Source organism: Cydia splendana, chromosome 20, assembly GCF_910591565.1.
Source record: "Cydia splendana chromosome 20, ilCydSple1.2, whole genome shotgun sequence".
NCBI lineage: Eukaryota > Metazoa > Arthropoda > Insecta > Lepidoptera > Tortricidae > Cydia > Cydia splendana.
The window spans coordinates 14,117,961-14,138,919 of record NC_085979.1 but is presented as its reverse complement, the minus strand read 5'-3'; the positions used below and the strand labels follow the sequence as shown (position 1 = coordinate 14,138,919).

At 38.7% G+C, this 20,959-nt stretch overlaps 2 protein-coding genes across 2 annotated transcripts; both read right to left on the bottom strand.

Moving 5' to 3' along the window:
• Positions 1–59: 59 nt before the first annotated feature.
• LOC134800514 (facilitated trehalose transporter Tret1-like) lies at positions 60–8,830 on the bottom strand. The gene is made up of 10 exons (XM_063772983.1): positions 8,686–8,830; positions 8,035–8,267; positions 6,916–7,069; positions 4,754–4,923; positions 4,053–4,176; positions 3,602–3,694; positions 2,510–2,568; positions 1,781–1,939; positions 845–1,027; positions 60–292 (listed from the first exon to the last, which is right to left on the bottom strand). Exons 1-10 carry the CDS (start codon positions 8,720–8,722, stop codon positions 74–76), a joined length of 1,431 nt encoding a protein of 476 aa, XP_063629053.1. The 5' UTR covers positions 8,723–8,830; the 3' UTR covers positions 60–73.
• A 1,568-nt stretch (positions 8,831–10,398) lies between these two features.
• LOC134800513 (facilitated trehalose transporter Tret1-like) lies at positions 10,399–19,785 on the bottom strand. The gene is made up of 8 exons (XM_063772982.1): positions 19,647–19,785; positions 15,301–15,530; positions 14,658–14,978; positions 13,527–13,653; positions 12,520–12,600; positions 11,881–12,098; positions 11,253–11,435; positions 10,399–10,651 (listed from the first exon to the last, which is right to left on the bottom strand). The coding sequence occupies exons 1-8, from the start codon at positions 19,711–19,713 to the stop codon at positions 10,409–10,411; spliced, it is 1,470 nt and encodes a 489-aa protein (XP_063629052.1). The 5' UTR covers positions 19,714–19,785; the 3' UTR covers positions 10,399–10,408.
• Positions 19,786–20,959: the final 1,174 nt, after the last annotated feature.

Sequence of the window (20,959 nt, the reverse complement as noted above, 5' to 3'; positions counted from 1 at the left end):
CACAAGTTTCACTGCTGGACACAGGTCAAAGACTGGGATATATTTTTAAAAATGCTTGTTTGCCTTAAAACTTTTATTTAGAGAACACCTCCTGTATTTGCTTGTTTGACATCCCTTTCGTCTCCGGCACGTTGAAGTAGCTAAGGAATGTGTTGGCCACGCCAACGCACGCGAACGCGTAGAAGGAGCCGTGGATACCCAGCATGGACACCAGGAACGGGAATACCGCGATTATCAAGAAGTTGAGGAGCCACACCCACTCCACTAGGATCATAGAGGCAATGCCTTGGACCTGCGAATAAGCAAGTAGGTCATAAAGTTATTTGTTTTTCATACAAAGTCGAATGACACACGCGTTACTATTATAGAGGTATTTAAGCACCACGTGATCACCGATCAGATGTCATAAAAAATGCTATGTTGGACGCCTCGGCCCGGGCCCGGCCCGGTCTAGCGTAGGTCATCCTTTAAGATAGGTTTAAGACATGAACTAATATGCTCACAACAGTTCCAGATATTGAAGCCGTGGTTTTGATAGCTGGAGATAAAGACCAGAACACATCGATTGCATTTTCGTAGATGTGCACGTGCGCGTGCGCTGAAATGTTGGAGCAGTGCATGTACATACACGTCACGCAAGCGGTGTGCCATCTCTCATAAAGATCTTTATATTACAACGCGCATTTACACTTTAATAGTTTTCTGAACTGTGGCTGCATTACTTTATACCACCTCACGAATCTTAGCGTGCCTTTGTCTATGGTGCCCGAACCATTACATGAAAGCGCTACAACTGCTCTCACTAGATGGCGGTAAAATTGAGTATGTGCTAAGAATCTAGTACCTCTGGAGTAAAGACTTCAGCCAACAGAACATAGGGCACGCTGCCCGCGCCAAAAATGAAGCAGAAACAGTAGAGCAACACGAGGACAGCGGAGACCCAGGCCGGCAGGAAGCCTGTCTGCATCTGGGCGCCCAGCCCGCCCATGAACAGCGCCACCAGCGCTGACGAGGAGATTATCAGCACCTGGAGAAAGATGAGTGTTCAGTTCCACACATAATCTGAGATGAAGAAAGAAAATACATTTATTTAACGCCACAACGTGGTAGTACATGAAAAAAGAAAGGCATGCATCAGACAGACAGATGAGACTCATTTATTTCTTGAAGTTTTTTACTTCTCTTTTCTACTATGTATTAGGTACAGCCGGTACAGGTCGATTCACAAGAGCTGGGACGAAAGGAACGAATGAGTGAATAATATCTATGTGTGTATTACATTACCCAATAAAATGGCTGCTCTTACTGTATACCGATACACATACGGTGTGACTCATACAAAGAAATTAAGTTTCATTCATTCCATCCGTGCCAGCTTTCGTGAATCAATCTGTATCTACCTAACATTGTAGTGTTTTTATGATGGTAAGCAATCACTGTCGTCCATGGACACACGCAACACCGAAGGGTTTGTAAGTGCGTTGCGGGCTTTTAAGGTGGGAGTAAGTCGTAACGGTCCTGCAATATCGCAGGCGACAGTTCATTCTACATCTCGGCTGTGCGAGGCAGGATGTTTCTGGTGAAACATTTGGGAACTGCCAACCATCTAAGTAGTTAAAAGGGCTACCTCGCACTAGCATCTTCTGAGTGTCGGCGTCTAGTCAGCGCTATGGAAAATGGCGTCGCGTCGGCGGTTGCGTCGAGCAGCAGCCGTCGATTTTACTAGTCGCCGACGCTCGTGAGACGCTAGTGTGGGGCCTCGCTAAATGGACAAACTTACCCGTCTTCCAGCCTTGTCCGCCACTACGGCGGTGACGGCGCACCCAGCGAACAAAGTGAGTGCAAGAAGCACCGAGCAGAAGTCCTTGGACAGGTCCGGGGCCGCCTGCGCGAACAGCTTTCCGGCATACACTTGTACCGCCACCATCCCCATGCCCACCTGGAACATCACATAAATCACATTTATATTTATCAGAGCTGGTACACTATAACCGTGAAAATCGAAGTTCGCGAATTGCGGGCATCTTTCTCTGTCACTCTAATAACGCCTTAACAGAATTAAAAGAGAAAAATGCCCGCAATTTGCGAACTGCGGTGCGAACCCAGAACATGACAAAAGAGCAGCGAGCAGCGTAAATAAAACTGAAATCAAACGACAAGTACGATTGTCGGCTGGCACTTGTTAACGTCACTTATTAATTGGGTAGAGTGAGACCAAGATAAGCCTGCAACGAATTTGATAGCACACGCAGTGCAAGTGTTATTTTAAACGTCAAACTTCTATGGAATTATGACGTATAAATAATACTTGCACTGCGTGTGCTATTAAAATCGTTCCAGACTTATGTATCTAGGTACTTGATTCCCATTGGATTTTAAATTGAACTAGGTTGCGCTATGGAGTTTGCATTTTTTTCCACTTCAAACACCCGTCTGAAGTGAAGACTATGGGTATTTTAATTCATTCATAAAGTATTCATGAAATTTTGGTACTTAAATTAAACCTTACCTGTAAAGTCAAGGCAGTTCCTACAACCAAGAACGCTCGGCGACTAGCCGGTTCGGTAACTGAAAAATAATGGGCGAGGTAGGGTTAGTACTCGTACATGTTTAAAAAACCGGCCAAGTGCGAGTCGGACTCGCGCACGAAGGGTTCCGTACCATTACGCAAAAAACGAAAAATAAAACACGTTTGTGGTATGGCAGTCCTACCTTATTTATTTTATTCTGTTTTTAGTATTTGTCGTTATAGCGGCAGCAGAAATCGCTTTCATGAGATACAGCCTGGTGACAGACAGACAGACGGACGGACAGAAGAGTCTTAGTAATATTAGGGTCCCGTTTTTACCCTTCGGGTACGCAACCCTAAAAACGAGCTTTGACAGAGGAGAAGGTTTTTACAATTTTTTTTAACTTCAGTTGTAGAATCCTGTGTCGCACTACGATTTATAAATAAATAACTAGGTAATTTATAAATAAATAAAGGTAAGTTTAGCACAAAAGATAACGTTGACAAGTTAATTCACCACTCATGATAGTAAGATTAACTAATAAGCGTTCATTTTACTAAAATTCTACAATCTATATATATTTGATTTGTTCGTTGTGCATATAAATTAAGCACTTTGTTGATTGACCTAGGGAAGTAAAGGTCACAAATTCAGCTTGGGCTCAAATGAAAAAATATGGCAAATATGTATATCCGAGCGATGTCTACAGCTCACATAATCATAATTATTGTATCTTCATGGTCAAAGAAGATATCACGTGTATTTTTTTTTTCAAAACGGGAAAGCTAAAAACTACAATATTACTCAAAAATTTAATCAGATCAAATAATCCGCTCTAGGTATTTTATCGGCGGTCTAAAATAGGCCAAAACTGATCACATGATTTCTGGCCGACCCCTTATAGAACAAAATCCCCCGCGTCTGTCTGTTTGTATGTTCGCGATAAACTCAAAAACCACTGAGCAGATTTTCATGCGGTTTTCACCTATCAATAGAGTGATTATTCATATATAATTTGTTAACCCGTGTGAAGCCGGGGCGGGTTGCTAGTATGCATCTAGTATACATATATGAGGGGATCAAAGACTTACACAATGTCTTGATAGCGGACTGTCTGTGCGTCCCCGGCACTGGTTCCCCGTCGGTTAGCTTCTCTTTCTCGGCTTCCTCCTCTTTCTTTTCATCTGAAAGGTTTATCAATGACCTCTGTATATTATTTTACACAAGTTAAGATCTTTTTGTCAAACACTTCTGCATAGGCCGGCTCATTCGTTTCAGGTAGTTTTTCAAACAATTTTTTTTTTCACCTCAAGATTTACTTTTCTGTCCTGTAAATTGTTATGTCTTTTTTGGTTTGTTTGACACGGATCACAGATCACGGATCAAATGATAAGGAATAACGCCAAAATAATATAAACAAGACTTTAACGACACGGCCAAGAAAGTGAAATAGGTTGACACGTTGTGAGAACTGCCCATTTAACTGACTTTTCTGGCTGTGTGAGGATTTTTTATCATCGGCCGTTTTGTGATATACCTTACCTGAATTAACAGAGAGTAGTTCCACAGCCGGCGACAGCTGTTGTTTCATCACTGAGAGCTCCTCCAAAACGATTTTCGACGACACAGACCCGTCCCTGTAGTGTGCTAGCGCCTTTATAGCTTCCTGGAAATATGGAAATCTTTTTAACATTTTATCCTTTAGGCTTGGAACAAGTCAAGTATATACACAAGTACGTTAGAAAGTTCTCAAGGGTTTCAAAAATATTTGTATGATTTTATACCTGTGGTAAGTTTGTGTTAATTTTGTGTTGGTGTTAGGTCTTCAACAATCAATCTTGAAAAAAACCCACAAATGCACTTGCACAGTTTAGGTGCATCATGAATGAAAACGCTGTATCTGTGTGCAAGTTGTAGTAACAGATATGCAATTCCATCAGCCACATTAAAAAAAAAAACATTTATTTACATACAAGATATAAGTATACTGTGGTTCTACTAAACGAAATTAATAACTAACTTAAATCTAAAATAGGCCCCTGAGGCATTGTACCAAGGATGCTGGCGGCATTTCCTCGCTGTATCGCAATGCTGATAAGTTGTGCGAGGTAGCCGCCAGCTCTTCGGTCACCAGTTACGTTAACCAGACGCTTCGCAATTTCTGCGAACAACTTTTGCGCCCTGGGACACCATGGACCTAGAGTTTCAACTCCAAATGGACAAAATTATTTATGGAAACTCACTTGTTCTTTCTTCTGCTTCAGCAAGAACATCGGGCTTTCCACCACTAGCATGAATAGCAGAAGGTTTACGACGCCTAGGGCCAGGTTCAGCCAGATGATCATCCTGTATGACAGGAACCAGCCACTCAAGTACGACAAGATTGCTCCAAAGCAGTACATTGATACCGTTCCTGTTGAATTATAAACATTACTTGTTACATGCTCAATATAGGTAGAGTCAGACCAAGAAAAGTCTGCAGCAATTTTGATAGCTCACGCGGTGCAAGTGTTATTTATACGTCATAATTTCATAGAAGTCTTTTCTTGGTCTAACTCTATCCACAAAAATGATAAAAACAAATTTCATGAACTTTGAACTTCTTTCTTTGTATATATGGAATAGTAGTTATTCAAATGTAATATTAATAGGCTACATTCCTACTAGTCAAATCAGCTTCTTTTTTAGAACTGTCAAAACGATTTGCTAATATGTAATTTATATGAAAACGAATGTAGTGACGTCACGGTAAATTCACCTACTTTTTATATTTGAATCCGATTTATTAAATACAAATTGTGTTTAAAAATAGCTGCTATCTATGTTTTTCTAATAATTATCTGGTGCTTTATTTCGTGCACGGTTTGAAATAAATTATTTTAAGTACAGGAAACATCCCTATAGGCAGCTTTTCAGTTGAGTACCGTGTTTAGGCATGATACGAGATCGAAAAGCTTAATTATATCACTATTGTATTGTACAATACTTTTCACCAAACCAGCTCGGAAAGGCTTAGGTACTTTGCACTTCAAAAACTGATAGCAAAGTTGTATTTTATTCACATGTAAGGCAAAGTAATCAAATGCAAATTTTGAGTTGTTTTCTAATGTTCGCTGGTAGAATTGACTTATAAATTATAAATGATGATTTTGGATGATAAATATTAAATAACATTAATTTGGATTTGTTTTTGGTTTGATTTTGTTTGATATTTTACATTTATTAATTGCTTCGGGTTGGTGTGGTGAATAATTTTGTGTTTCACTCGGGGGCAAGTTTTGTTTAACCCTCGTGCTTTGAAACCCTCGCAACGCTCAAGATTCCATTATTCGAACCACTCTCTACGCTCGTGGTTCAATTTTGGAATCTTTCGCTTGCTTGGGTATCAATATTAGCACGAGCGGTTAAACAACAACTTTGCCCCCTTATAAAACAAATAACTATTTTCTATGCGTTAAGTAAAATAATACTTTTTCTACTAGGTATAGGTACAACCTAAACTAGTGGCTCTGTGAGCTGTAGACCTCGCGAGCAGAGCTTTAAACAACATGGTGCTAAGAGCTTTAAATATAGTAAATTAAAAAAAAAAACAATACGAAATTTATGTGTAAAAAAATACAAAAAGTTATAATATCCCAGCATACAATTACTGGGGATCGAACCCAGACCCTCTGTGCAAACAGAAAAAGCGAACGTTTACAAACTAAGCCAAATAGTTCTTAGATGGGTTGACGAAATTTAACTACTCCTTCTCAAATTAAAATTAGTTAAAATTAAATATCTCAATACCTCCGAAACCAGCGAAATAAATTTTCTAAATTTTTGGCCATTTAATCTATATACATATCTCAAAAAGAAAACACTCGTATGGTACCAATACCACTATTTGTTTAGGCGCGAGCTATCACGACTCCGCCATTTTAAAAAAATTAAAAAAACCGGACGGACAAAAAAATTTTATTTAGACATAGAATCCAGTCACAAAATTTCACGAGATTCGGTTAAGAATTGCGACCTGTAGAGGAGAACATCCGGACATACAAAAGCAAAATGCTCCAGTCGAAACGTAGACCTTCGCTACGCTCCGGTCAATGAACCAAAATTGTCAAAATGCTGAGAAGGCGGCTCGTTGATGTATTTTGTTCTTTCTTTGGTTTTGTCCTCTTGTCAAGTTCATTATCGTACACTAAAGTGTTTCTTAATGAAGTCATTATAGTTGAATCGGGACGATTTGGGAGCCCATATTTAAATTTTATGGATAACAACTTGGTATACGTAACGTATACGAAGTCTTAATTCAATCATTAATTCGACGAGTAGAAAAAATATACATATTTAGTTAATCTACAAAAAATATGTTGTACATATAAAATCTTCCAGTTTCTGAGAAACTGAAGATACGTACCTGAAGATAATGTTCCTCTAATAGAAGGCTCGCATATTTCCGATATGAAGATTGGAGCGTAAACCAGGTTTGCTCCTCCCGCGATGCCCCCGATGAAGCGAGCAACCATGATAGGCAGTGCCGACGATGAGAATTCTATAATGATCCAGCATAGCTGAAAGTTAAATAATTTAAAATGTGCTTCAGGATCTTGACTCCGCAAATTAGAAAACGAAGTAAGAACCACCGAATTTAGGTAAGAGGCGAATTTCATGCCCACTATTGGGGCAGTCATTGATGACAGTCAACATTAACTTAATTAAGGATAATCAAACTCGGCCACGTGTTTGGTTTCTAGATTGCCACAAACATAGAGTAATAAAGAAAAAGTGGTAACTCCATACATCAGTTTTCTTACCAAAACGCGCGTTATTTCGTAGTCGACATCTAACGTCAAGTAGTGGAACTATCAGTACCCCTACTTGACACCAGATGTCACAAGTGTAATGCTCAACAATTTACAACTAATATCATAAACAGAAGGGGTTGAAAATAGACTTCCAGTTAATCCGGTTATAATATTAGCTGAACATTTTTGAGCATTAGAGTTTTCGTTCGCCGAGACATCTATCATAGAGAAATATAGTAAGACAAGAGTGCTCACTCCATACATCAGTTTTGGTACCAAAAATATTAGTATTTTCATAGTCGACATCTAGCATCGAGTAGCGGAATTATCAGTACTTTAAGTAGTAGTAGTAGTACTGTCAAATGACAATAGATGTAGCACCGACCGGAAAGTCTTATGTTGTTGAGAATACTAATATGTTTGGTACCAAAACTGATGTATGGAGTGAGCACTCTTGTCTTATTATATTTCTCTATGCATCTATTGTCAACTAGTAGTAGGTACTGATAAATTCCGCTATATGACGCTAGATGTCGACTACGAAATAACGCGCGTTTGGGTAAGTAAACTGATGTATGGAGTTACCACTCTTTCTTTACTTATACCTATATATCTCTATGCCACAAAGGAACAAACATACATACATAGACTGATAAACACATTCTTTAAGTTCCTTTGCGTTGCACTGGCGGGTAAAAAAACAAGACAACTTCAGCGCAGCATAGACTCACCAGAAAGGGTAAGACTAGCGCCATGGAACCTCTTTTCCTCCCCAAATTGTCAATAAGTAGACCAGTCACGGCCGTCCCAGCCATGGCGCCTAAGGAAGGCAAGCTGCCGACCAGCGACGCTTCCACCTCTGTCATGGGCGTGGACAACACTGTAGAGTTCGGGTTGGTGAACAGTTCCAGTGTGAAGGAAGGCCAGCAGTTGAGGCTGCCCATCAATATGGCGCTGAAGCACACTGAAATTAAGGATTAATCTGATGAAAAACTCGAATGTTTGTTGGGTATCATGTAAAAACTATGTAGCTTTGTCTCATATAGCTTTCCTGCTAAAAATATCTTGCAAGTTGAAAGAATATTCTAAACTACTTAAATAAATTCGACTGAAATGAATGCCTATCTATTCAGGTTAATTTCTATTTCAGGTACGGGACCCTAAAAAAGGGACATCGTCCAGAGGATTGGTTGTTAGGCCCAGTATAATTGTAAAATTTTTAAATTCGGTCTGGGCTCACTTTTGCCTTTACGATTTCAAGCCAAAGAGTGAAAGGTTTAGGCTTGTTTGCTATGTAACGATGGACATAATGCCATTAAAAGTCTTGATTCTAGCCCACCATATTTGTGGTAACTATATGCTGTAGATTTATCAAAACTTACCAGTCACTCCTGTTATGCATTGCTGTGCCTTTCCCATTTTAATTATTATTCTACTTAGTACCTACTAAAACTACCTTACTTCCTAATTAAACGTAGCAATCTTGCAAAATCTACGTTAGAACTGTCGAAGGACAGAGGTTGAAACTGTTTAAAATATACATTATATGAAAACAATACGTTAGAAAAGATAAATAGCAATGTGACAATTTGAAGACGAAGCAAATATTGTTATACAGAGATAGCGAATACAACTAAAACATTGCTTATCAGTTGCCAAAGATTTGTGGCTCATTTTCAGAATAATTGTCGTGATGAGGACTTAGGTCATTAATGTCATTATTATTCTTTATTACGGTTATCTTTCCCCGTTCTTTAACATTTCCTAAGTCAAGTCGCTAGACTCTGATACCGTTGCTTTGCAATCAAATAGGGTTTTTAAGGTTCCCTACTTACGTACGATACGACAAAGCAACATACCTACCTACTAAAAACGAATAGACTGACCGAAAACCAAGATCTCGGCCGTTTCAATTTAGGCAAAAATGCTTTCGTATATGCCAGCCGGGCCGCTTTTTCTCTTCTACAGGTAGCTTTTCTTGTGAAATTTTGTGGTTGATTCCAGGTTCCATAATTAGGGCCCTATCACACTAGCTGTCACACGTTCCTGCGGATACGGTGCGCGCTAAACATCGGCCAAGAGCATGCTCAGTGTAGGGTTTCGTAGTTACCATTCTGTCAAAATAGGCCAAACGCTTTGTACTTACGTCTTTTTACTAAGAAAAGAAGATTCTTTGCAATAACTCAAAAACGACTAGACCTATCATGTTCGCTATAGTTTTCGTTGAAAGTATTTATTAAGCTCTTATTTCACGATTTTTTTCATATTTTTTGGACCCATGGTTCTAAAGTTAGAGGGGTCGGGGGCACTTATTTTTTTCTTTCGGAGCGCATATTTCCGAAAATATTAACTATATAAAAAATGGTTTTAGGAGACCCCTATCCGTTTTGAAAGACCTATCCAACGATATCCCACAATATTGCGAAAAAGCAAAAAAAATTTCAAAAAATATACTTTTGTATGGGTTTGTTATAAATATAGTTTTGTATATTTTTGTTTAGGTACCTACCTTAAAAAAAACTTTTTTTATACTTTTTATTTTACCGTTCTGTATACAAATACAAATACAAATGGTTTATTCGCAGTAATATGGTTACATAGTGGTCTTAAGTAGGTACAAAATAGTTCTACATATTACGCCTTTTCTGGCGTGCGAATATCAAATGAAAAACTTAAAATTAAAGGACTAAATCTATCATGCAACTAATTTAACTAACAGATAACAGGTAACAAATGGTATGATTTATGTATCCATGTCAAATTGCAGCTTTCTAGCACTAACGATAACGGAGCAAAGCCTCGGACAGACAGACAGATAGACATGGCGAAACTATAAGGGTTTAGATGACTACGAAACCCTAAAAAGCATGTAAAATTCCATCTCTACAGTGCTAATTACAGCCCGCAAGCTAAGCAGACGTATGATATGACTAAACTATGTGTTTAGTCTTTAAGTTTATAATATATATATATATATGTATGTTAGTCTGTAAGGTATTTGTAATATGGGCCTTGTTGCCTGATTTAAATTTTAAATAAATAAACTATGTTTTTTTATTATTTACAAGGGTTACGTAATAAGTATTAAAAGACAGTTTGATTAAACTAAACTTTATTATTCTTTGTTTTCTTTTTAAGGAACAGAAGCTGTATCTCATCGGCCGGCAGTCCCTTGGTTTCGGGCAGGCAGTAATGACTGTAGAGCGCTCCAAGGAAACAGGTGGCAGAGAATCCGCAGAACACGATGCCAAGGCTCAGGACCTCCACTAGTGGGTTGAAGATCATGAGAGTGATGAAGTTGAAGATCCACATGCAGGCCATGCTGAAGGTGTTGCAGAGGCCGCGGACCTGGAACGTAAATAGGAAGTCATTTATCTATACTCTGTATCTGTAGGTACCTATTTAAATAAAAGTAAATAAACAATTTGTACATTTTCGGGTAGTTATAACATTTATTGGTTAACCAACCAAATACAAAAGCGCCTGGATCTGTCACTGAACGACCTGACTTTAACCTACATTATTTGATCATGTAATGTTTTCATCTACCCTCAACTGGCTTAAGGAGCCATTTGAGACCCAGATTTTGTTTACTTTTATTTAAATACCTAAAGTGTGTTGGGGATGGGTTGGGAAAGGTAACTCGAACTGGAATGGACCGAAGCTGGTGGAAGAATATGGAGTGTGATTAATGCCTTGTTAAATGTTTGCAGTATTGAGCCGAACTGATAAAACTAACGAGAGCTTTAAGCCAGTGTGGAGCCGCCGCCATCAGAAAAGTAGCGTGAACACTAGATTCTAACCTCCGGCAGGAACACTTCAGCGGTGAGTATGAAGGGCACGCAGGCGGCGCCGAGGGTGTAGATGAAGCTGTAGTAGATGAGGAGAGTTGTGACCCAGTGCTGCACCAGCAGCGCTGCGAGCAGCACCGTGAACACTAGACACTAACCTCCGGCAGGAACACTTCAGCGGTGAGTATGAAGGGCACGCAGGCGGCGCCGAGGGTGTAGATGAAGCAGTATAGGTAGATGAGGAGAGCTGTGACCCAGTGCGGGGCCCAGCCACACTCTAGCTGTGTTCCCAGTAGTAGAGTGAACACTCCGGAAGCAGCTGACGTGCTCGTCAAAAGCATCTAGTAAAGAAACAAGCAAAATACAGGAGGGTATAGGTATACGAATATAGTCACAATACAACACACACAACAACATACGCCTTATTGACTTTACTGTGGGGCTAGGTCGATCTTTGTGAGATTGTCTATTTGGTGCCATATGGTAACCGCACCAATCATGAAAAGTGTAATAGAAATTTTGGAGTATTTTTGATATCCCACTGATACCTATAAAAATTTACCGATTATGTCATAGTCATAGTCTTTTATGTTTTCGCATGGTTTTCGCCGAGTTTAATGAAAAGTAATTATTCTTCAATTTGATTTGTAATTCACGAGAAGTTAAACGACATCCTTGCCTCCTTGTAACGCGAATCAAAATCAAGAATTAAGTAAGTATAAGTAACACTTTATTGTACGGAAGAGAGGAATACAGGTTAATTCTGACATTAAAAACAATAAGTACCTTTCTCCCAAGTTTATCAACAATGGCGGCGCACACGAAACAAGCGCAGACGAAAATGACAGCCAGCACGATGGCACACAGGTTAGGCGGCATCGAGGGCACTGCCATCTTGAACATCTCCTCCGCGTAGACTTGGATCACGATGGACCCCATGAGGATGGTCATCGCCATCACGATTAGCACGGCGGCTAAGGCACGCTTTGACGACTCGGACTTTCCTGAAATCGGACAATATCGTAAATGCAAATTTTATAACAATTATCTTGTGCCGTCTCTGTCACTGGCAACGTCGTGCCATAAGATTGTAATATGTGGCGTTAGCACGTTCTACATCGCGCTTACCGAGTTCCTTTTGTCAATTATATATGTACAACTCCTAACCAACTCTCAGTGGAGTTCGGTCCCCAGGCACATCACCCGCCTGGAGAGAGTACCTACTCTCTACGCCTCTATTAGGTATGACTTTTGGCGTGAGGATTACGATAAATGCAATTAAATGTAATGGAAGATAACGCAAATGCCAAATTGTCTAGTGTAGATGATAAGGAATTAAAACTACGAGTATGTGTAATTTGAATGCGTAATATTTAATTGAAATCCTAGTATGATATGTCAGGTAACATAAATGAAGGTACTTACGTAAGAATTGCCATGCCGATTCAGGTTTTTGAAGAGTCGGTGCAGGTTTGTCTTTTAAGAGTGTGTTGGTTAAATCGGGCTCTGAAAATATTAAAATTACATTTGAGAATTGTGGCGAGGAAAACGAAAGGAGTCAGTTATCGCAAGGTTTTCGTTTGCGCAAGTTACTATCAAGTAAATAATAATTAAGTTTGTTGAAGTTAATTTAAGTTTGTATGACTATTTCCTATTTAGATATGATTAAAAAAATAAACATTCCATACGAATTTTTACAACGTGATATCGAATTTAACGTGATGTAATTTGAACGCGTAATTAAGAGGTATAAATAGAATCTTCTCTATCAGATAATATTCTGTAAGTAAATATGCTTGTTCAATGCCCTGGAGGATTATTACGTCAAACAAATGATTGTCAAGTGATAAAAGCCGCGTGAGTATTTATTCTAATGTAGACGCATTTAAAATGTACGCAAATCATCATGGTTGTATTTATTCTCAAGTTTTTTCCAATGGAGCCTTAATTGCCGTATTTGTGCAACTCTTTTTATGATTTAAGCAATAACGTGAAATGTGTATTCGTAACACATATTCGTCACCAGCACCTAAATCTTACTTCAAATTAAGAATGACAAGTACTTAAACGACAAAATCGCAATCTCGTCGAGCGTTAAGTGACGTCCTTCCTCAGATGTAGTGAACAATCCTTTGCCATCGTATTTTGTCGGAAACGTTCGTATTTGTCATGCTACGTCAGACAACCTCAGTGTACTTTTTGTACGGAGACTGACTGAAGTAGCATGACACGTTCTTACGTTCGGGTGAAAATACGATGGAAAGTAAAAGCTTATGCTAGTATATAATGTATTATATAAAATATTGTGATGATACTATATATAAAATATTGTGATAAAAACACAGATGTAGTTATCTGTGTCTTTATCATCACAATGTTTTTCAAGCAATCATCAACTAGGTACACATACATAATTATACAATGCAATTTACCATTCTCACACTGCAGCACTTCGTTTATTCTGGGATCGAGTTGTATTCTTATTTTCGTTATCTCCATCTCCACCTGTTTTGACGTCACCGGTACATGTCTGTAGAACGCTATCGCCTCCGCAGCTTCCTGCAAACAAACTCACGTTATATTAGGTAATACCAAGTGCAATCAAGGAACACTATTTAAATAGCAACAAAGTAGATATGAAGGACGCATCGAGAACGTTCACCTGCCGGCGTAATATGGATGGCTTTATCCATCTTTATCCACGTGATAAAATAACTGTCACTTTTTAACACCGTGGGATAGAAAGTACAGTACGAATATGGTGGTCGTTCTTGTCTACGTGACAGCGTGATAAAACGGTGTCCGTCACTTTCTATCCCACGGTGTTAAAAAGTGACAGTTATTTTATCACGTGGATAAAGCTATCCATAATACGCCGGCTGGTTAGAAGAGATAATGAAACTGTCAGCTGCTAGATATCCTAATACGCACAATAAATTGTCAATGTTAGATAACACGTTCACAGTCCCCATAAAAAGTAATATGACAAAGTCACACGTCCAAATGTGCTTCCACTTTGAAGTTGTGAACCCATACTGGAAACACGGACTCATAAAAAAAAGCTTCATGACCCCACATTGGGGGCACCCCACAGGGAACGTGTTAAATTTTCGTGATTGTTTCACTTGATGGTCTCATCGGAAGATCAGCGCTGGAAGTCACGCCAGAATCATGCTGAGATGAGACCATTTCGAGGCACTTTCTCCTGTTATGTTTTTCTTTACGAGGCCAGAAGGGTCGCTGAAGATAGGAAGGCGTGGCGCGAGCTTGTGAAGGCCCTTTGCACCCCTGGGGTGCCATAGGACAACAACAACAACATGTTTTACTGTTTTGTATAATTTTATCTCCTATGTGTGTGTTATGCTAACGAATAAATTATTATTTGTATTTCAATAAAAGGATTGTGGTAATATTTCATTGTGATAAGATAATAATTGAAATGGCAATCGAGAAGTCTCGGCAAAGGAATTTTCCAAACAATGTTAAAATTAAGGTCACATTATATCACAGAGACTTGTTTTATATCTATTCTAGAATGCGTTGTATATTCTTGATTATTTTACCTTTTCCTTGCCCTGCTGCATCAGAAATACTGGCGATTCCTTCAAGAATGTCAGAAACATAATATACAACACAGACAGCGTCAGAAATGTATAAATGATTTGATTGTACGTCAAGCATCCTCCCAAGATGTATGAAGTAAGTAGCCCAAGGAAAAATCCTGAGACGACACTTGAGGTCAGAGCACCTCGGATGGAATCCTGGGCTATTTCGGACACGTATACCCCGGACACGATCTGCCCGGCCGCGCCGAATCCCGCTACACACATTGCGGCTAAGATCAGAGGCACGTAGCTTGTGAGAGAGATTATCGTCCAGGATAGCTGCAAAAGAAAGAGGGTTGACATGAAATGTATTCATGAGTAGATAATACCTACCACTTTTATTATACGTGGCTTATAGGTTCTGCCTTCGTCGGCGTCTGCGTAGAACAATGATGATGATTGATAAAAACTACCCGATCTATGTACTCGAGTGAGATTAAGTCTCGCCCGAGATAGTGATTTTTTACAGTTTTCATTTATTTCTAAGTTTAGTGACTATGCATGAATATATACATTATCAATATTAGCTGCTCTGATGATACAGTCTGAAGTTAGCCAAAATAACTCCTCGTCAAAGAACGCAACCACACATGTTACTCACCACGAACGGTAGTCCATACAGCATTGCCGTATACTTTCTTCCAAATTTATTGACGGCATAGCCACAGAAAGGGGTGGCTACTAGCCCTCCTACGTTGGTCAGACTGCCCAGCAAGGAGATTTCGAGGGAGGACATCGGATGTGACAACACAGTTTCATTTGAGCGGAAGTTTTCTATCACCCCTGATGGCCAGGCGTAGGTGAAACCAGTGAGGGAAGTCAGGAAGGCAACTGCAAAAGAAGCGGCCGATAAAAATGAGTGCTGTAGTTCTTTTATCATATTGAGGAGAGAGGGTGGATTGTACCTTCCTGAAATTTTGGGTTGACCTAATAATAATTAAATAGTTATTTCATGTAGTAGTAGTTTAGTAATTAACGTAGTCATAAGCCAAACTAACAATTCTATGGATAAAATTCATCTGAAATTCGCCACTCGCGGTTCGCCAAAAAGATCAATTGAATGCAGTGCTACTTAGTCCGAGATGGGCATTTCGTAATTGATTCCTGATTCCACGATTACTTGAAATTACTTTTTAATCTGATTACCGATTCCCAGATTACTTTGTAATCTAACAATACCGAATTACTAAGTACAATTCCATTTGAGGAATCAGGAATCAATTTCTCGAATATTACAATTACTAGTAATTGGAATCAATGTCGATTCCTCATTACAATAATGCATTACTTGATTCCTTTCAGATTACATTTCGTACTACTATTATCAAAAGTACATTTCGATAGTAGATATAGACGTAGTTGACTTGCTAGGATGCATCTATATCTTATTTGAAACAGGTGCGCAGATTTCGAAAATGATGACCATGACCTATAAAACGACATCCATGACGACTTTTATGCCATAGTGCATGGCTGCCATTTTGGAATCCAAAATGGTCATCATTTTCGAAATCGGGGCCCCCTAAAACCTATAAAACGACATCCATGACGACTTTTATGACATAGTGCACGGCCGCCATTTTGTAATCCAAAATGGTCATCATTTTCGAAATCTGCGCCCCAAAAATCTATAAAACGACATCCATGACGTCTTTTATGACATACTGCATGCCCGCCATTTTGGATTCCAAAATGGTCATCATTTTCGAAATCGGGGCCCCCGTCCTACAACCCCGGCTACAACCTCGTCCATCCATAAAACGACATCCATGACGACTTTTATGACAGTTTATGGCCGCCGCCATCTTGAATTCCAAACTTGTCATAATTCTCGAAAAAAAATTTAAATAAAAAAAATCAATATTATAAATGTGTAAACCGAGCACTTTCATTTGATACCAAACTCGATCATACTTTCTTGCAATTAAAATGACCAGAATAGCAAGACCCCTCACAAATGGCTTTTTAGCATTTTAAGCTCTTCTAGCTCAATAACCTCTTGTTCGAGCCAGCTCAAAATATAATGCCCTCGACTATACGTTCACCCAATTTCATTTGAACAAATTTACTTAAGTTGTTGAGTATCAAACTATCCACTGATAGTTCAGCTTAAAAACACCGAAATGCCGGGACGTGCCCCTAGCCAGCCCTGTGTCCAAAGTCGAATGTAAGAACTTCACTTCGCTTCGGTCGCTCGAACGATAATAATAATATTTGCTTTGGTGAGCCAGTGTTTCCGAGAGTAAGGAGCATCTGTCGGTCTAGCATGAGTTGCGTTCTCGCGCGCGACTCCATACATTTAGCGTGACTCGTATGGACTCGCGCGCGAGAACGCAACTTATGTTAGACCGCCTGTAGTAAGAACGCTAGATATAAAATTGAAGGGGGTATGTCGTAACCGGCGATTTTGGACCCCTATTTTTTCCAAATTTAGCATAAATTAGCGACCCGCCCCGGCATAGCACGGGGTACACAAAATCTTAACAAATTATACACTTAAACCTTCCTCAAGAATCACTCTATTGATGCGTGAAAACCGCATGAAAATCCGTTCAGTAGTTTTTGAGTTTATCGCGAACATTTATACACACACACAGACAGACGCGGCAGGGATTTTATTTTATAAGGTGTTAGTGATATATGTACACAGCCTTATTGACATAATTATAAATACCTATAATATGTTATTGGCAAATAGGCCTCTACTGTAACAATCAACAGCAGAAACAACACGTTAATAATTCTGTTTGTTCGAAGCGTAAATATTTAATCAGTACCTGACTGTTGTAAGTTCAACAGTAACAGTGACATCGTTTATAATTGTGACTTGCAAAGGTTATCGAGTGCACATCACTGTTATATATGGGCTTTATAAGTTTATACCGCTATTTCTCGAACCCTATTTCATAGATAGGGGCGTGTAAACAAACTTAGAGTGGACTTAGGGAGTAGGTACAGAGGAGGTAAGGATCGCGAGGAAGTACCTATCTACAGATGTCCAAAATGCGGAAAAAGAGGAAGTTTCCAAAGAGTTGGAAAAGATATCGGAAATATCAGAAAAAAATCACAGGAAACAAAGGAAACTTTCATTTTGAAAATGGAAAATTTCGATTCCTATACAAAAGTGTGAGAGGTTTCCGAAATGTTTATATGTAGAAATTTCACATGTTGGAAACTTTTGGAATAGGAATGTTGTGATCTTTGCCCACAAGCTACACTAAAATGATGTACAAATGGAATAGATACTTTGAAAGTCCATACGAGTATAGGTTCTCGTAATTACACACACACACACACACACACACACACACACACACACACACACACACACACACACACACACACACACACACACACACACACACACACACACACTCACTCACTCACTCACTCACTCACTCACTCACTCACTCACTCACTCACTCACTCACTCACTCACTCACTCACTCACTCACTCACTCACTCACTCACTCACTCACTCACTCACTCACTCACACACACAGATACACACACACACAGTCAAACACTTTCAAAAGTTGCCTGAGAAAAACATGTACATAGCCTCCCTGACTAATATTGATATTAATATTCTTGAAGGCGTTTAAAATACTATTGTAGTGATAATAGTTAAGTCGCTCTAGAGTAGCTTAGGCGGGTTAAGGAGATAGATTAGAGGATATTCAGAAAACTTCGAGATCTAATCAGAAGTAACTTGGAAGAACTGGCGGCCTAGCCAAGGTGACGATCGCTTGCGCTTGGCTATCGAATCGCTTTGTATCTCTATATCACTCTTCCATATTAGTCTGAAAGTGATATTTGCGTTTCGTTCGCTACGTGGCGTTAGCGATTGGCATGTTGGCTACGGGGGCTGGCAAGAATAGAAAATAAATAGCAACTATTAAGCAAGCAGCTCAATATTTTGGCAAGGATTCGGAGTTGGTCACATAATTAAATTCGTTCAGCTTGAGCTTGGTATCTAAAATATATACACTTTACAGAATTTTTTAGCCGTTTAGATTTGGTAGGTACTTATATTATTGGAACGGCAACGTCAAAACGAAACCTAATTAGTAATTAATGTTCCCATGTGCATGTTTGGCGATCTGTGCGTAAGCCTGAGCACACACATCTGCAGTCTGCAGCAATTCACAACATCAGAGAAAAATCTAAAAAAAAAAACAACGGGTTGCACTCCGGGAGTGCCGGCAGAAGTGAAAACTCAATGACATTGTAACAGTTTTTCGATCAGGTCACGTGTCCGTCTTACGAATTTTCAATCTGTCGAATCTGTCGGGCACGTGACCTGTCGCGAGTTTAACATTTTATCCTCATCACAAAAAGTGCACAGCGCCGCTTAAGATTTCACTTCAAAAAAGTCGAAATTAAAACTAGTGGTTACCTGTAGGCCGCGATTCTCGCTAATCGCCATCCATGGCTTCGCCAAAAATGTGCATATTTGCGGCCACGCAAATTTTTCAGCGATCACGCGAATTAATTAAGTTTATGTATGAATTATATTAGGTCCTTACCTATGAAATTGGCGTTTTTGTTCATAGATATAAGTCTGATCCTAGTTTTTTTTTTTTTACAAAAGTACATACACAATTACAATAAAACTACAGTGCACTCAATAAACAACGATTTTACATACAATTAATTGTTATTTTTTATTGTTAAGTGTTCAGAATTAAGCCTTGAAAATAGGTCTTTTCATGTGCTGTCGGTTCGAGTATTAAAATTACTTATATTTTTCTAATGGTACCAATTTTCAAGAAATGGAGATATTGAAAACATACCTTAAAGGTGTCAAAAATTACTGGAAAAATTTTGTTTGGTTTGAATTAGCCATCAAAAAAATATCCGCAAAATTAATTGTATGGAAATTCGTGTTTCGTTGAAATTCTCCGAACAAAACGCCAATTTCATAGGTAATGACCTAATACTAACTTGATATAGTTGACAGCAATTGTATGAAAAATGCCTTCCTCGTCACTTTATCCCTTTTATTTTCCATGTCTATATTTATATTTTTTTAACAAAACAACACAACCGATTGCTAATGTGTATCTTAATTAAATGGTACGTTGACATATGCATCTAACCCCTGCTTTACCTAAGTCTGTAAACTCTGTTGTTTAAAGATAATATATTAGATTATCATTATTTAGCTCACATAACATCAAAATAGTGAAATAGGGTAAGTTCACCCGGTTTAGGTCCATATTTAAAGGCCATAGTCGGTTTTCCATAGTAAGTTGGCCCTTAAGTCAATTTGATTCGGGTTTTTTTTGTGAGTACCTACCTCTTATGGTGAAGGATATTTTTGCTGAGTATCGATATCCTACTAGTGACAGTTTTTGACTTATGATTTTATTATTTTTTTTCTTTAATGTATTGTTTTTCGGGATGTATTCAAGCGATTTGCTTAAATTTTTTAAATAGTGTTCTTTATTTAAGTATGCATCGATACTCAAAAAACGAATACCAGTTGTTGAATACATCCCGAAAAACAATACATTAAAGAAAAAAAATAATAAAATCATAAGTCAAAGACTGTCACTAGTAGGATGTTGATACTCAGCAAAAATATCCTTCACCATAAGAGGTACAGTCGCCATCAGATATATCGGAGCGTCCGAGGTGCTCAAAAATATCTGAACACGCACTCTAACGCCTTGACAATAGAGGCGTGTTCAGATATTTGTGAGCGCCTTATCCGCCCCGATATATCTGATGGCGACTGTACTTACTCACAAAAAAAAAACCCGAATCAAATTGACTTAAGGGCCAACTTACTATGGAAAACAGACTATGGCCCATGGTCTAATAAAACATGGTCTTCTATTCCCAGAGTGACACAGGCCTACGTCACAATAACATGGCCGCTATATATAGCGCTATCGCATATTATCATATAGCGCTGTCGCCAGGGTTGGGCAAAATACTGGCTTCCACGTATTTCAAATACAAATTACAAAATACATTTTTAAAAGTATTTGAAATACCAAATACAAATTACTTTGGTGACGGGTATTTGAAATACAAAATACAAATTACAGTGTTTAAAATAATGTATTTCAAATACAAAATACAAAATACCTTTCAATTTTTTTGTTTAATCATTTAGTTTTTTTAACGAATATCCTTTCCTAAAAACTTATAGGGTCATTGCCCTAGTTTTCGTCCACTTGACGAAATTTGAATATCAACCTACATTGCTGCACAAATTTGGACTGATTTCAATGTCGTGTCTGTTCTTA

Coding starts and splice junctions, on each gene's coding strand:
- LOC134800514 (XM_063772983.1), bottom strand. CDS start 8,722: ATGGGAAAGGCACAGCAATGCATAACAGGAGTGACTG. Junction 1,940..2,509: donor GAACTGCCTTGACTTTACAG/GTAAGGTTTAAT, acceptor GTGATGTTCCAG/GTGGGCATGGGGATGGTGGC. Junction 1,028..1,780: donor CGGACAAGGCTGGAAGACGG/GTAAGTTTGTCC, acceptor ATCTTTCTCCAG/GTGCTGATAATCTCCTCGTC.
- LOC134800513 (XM_063772982.1), bottom strand. CDS start 19,713: ATGGAAAATAAAAGGGATAAAGTGACGAGGAAGGCATTTTTCATACAA. Junction 14,979..15,300: donor TGTATGGACTACCGTTCGTG/GTGAGTAACATG, acceptor TTTCTTTTGCAG/CTATCCTGGACGATAATCTC. Junction 12,601..13,526: donor AGTGCTGCAGTGTGAGAATG/GTAAATTGCATT, acceptor TAATATTTTCAG/AGCCCGATTTAACCAACACA.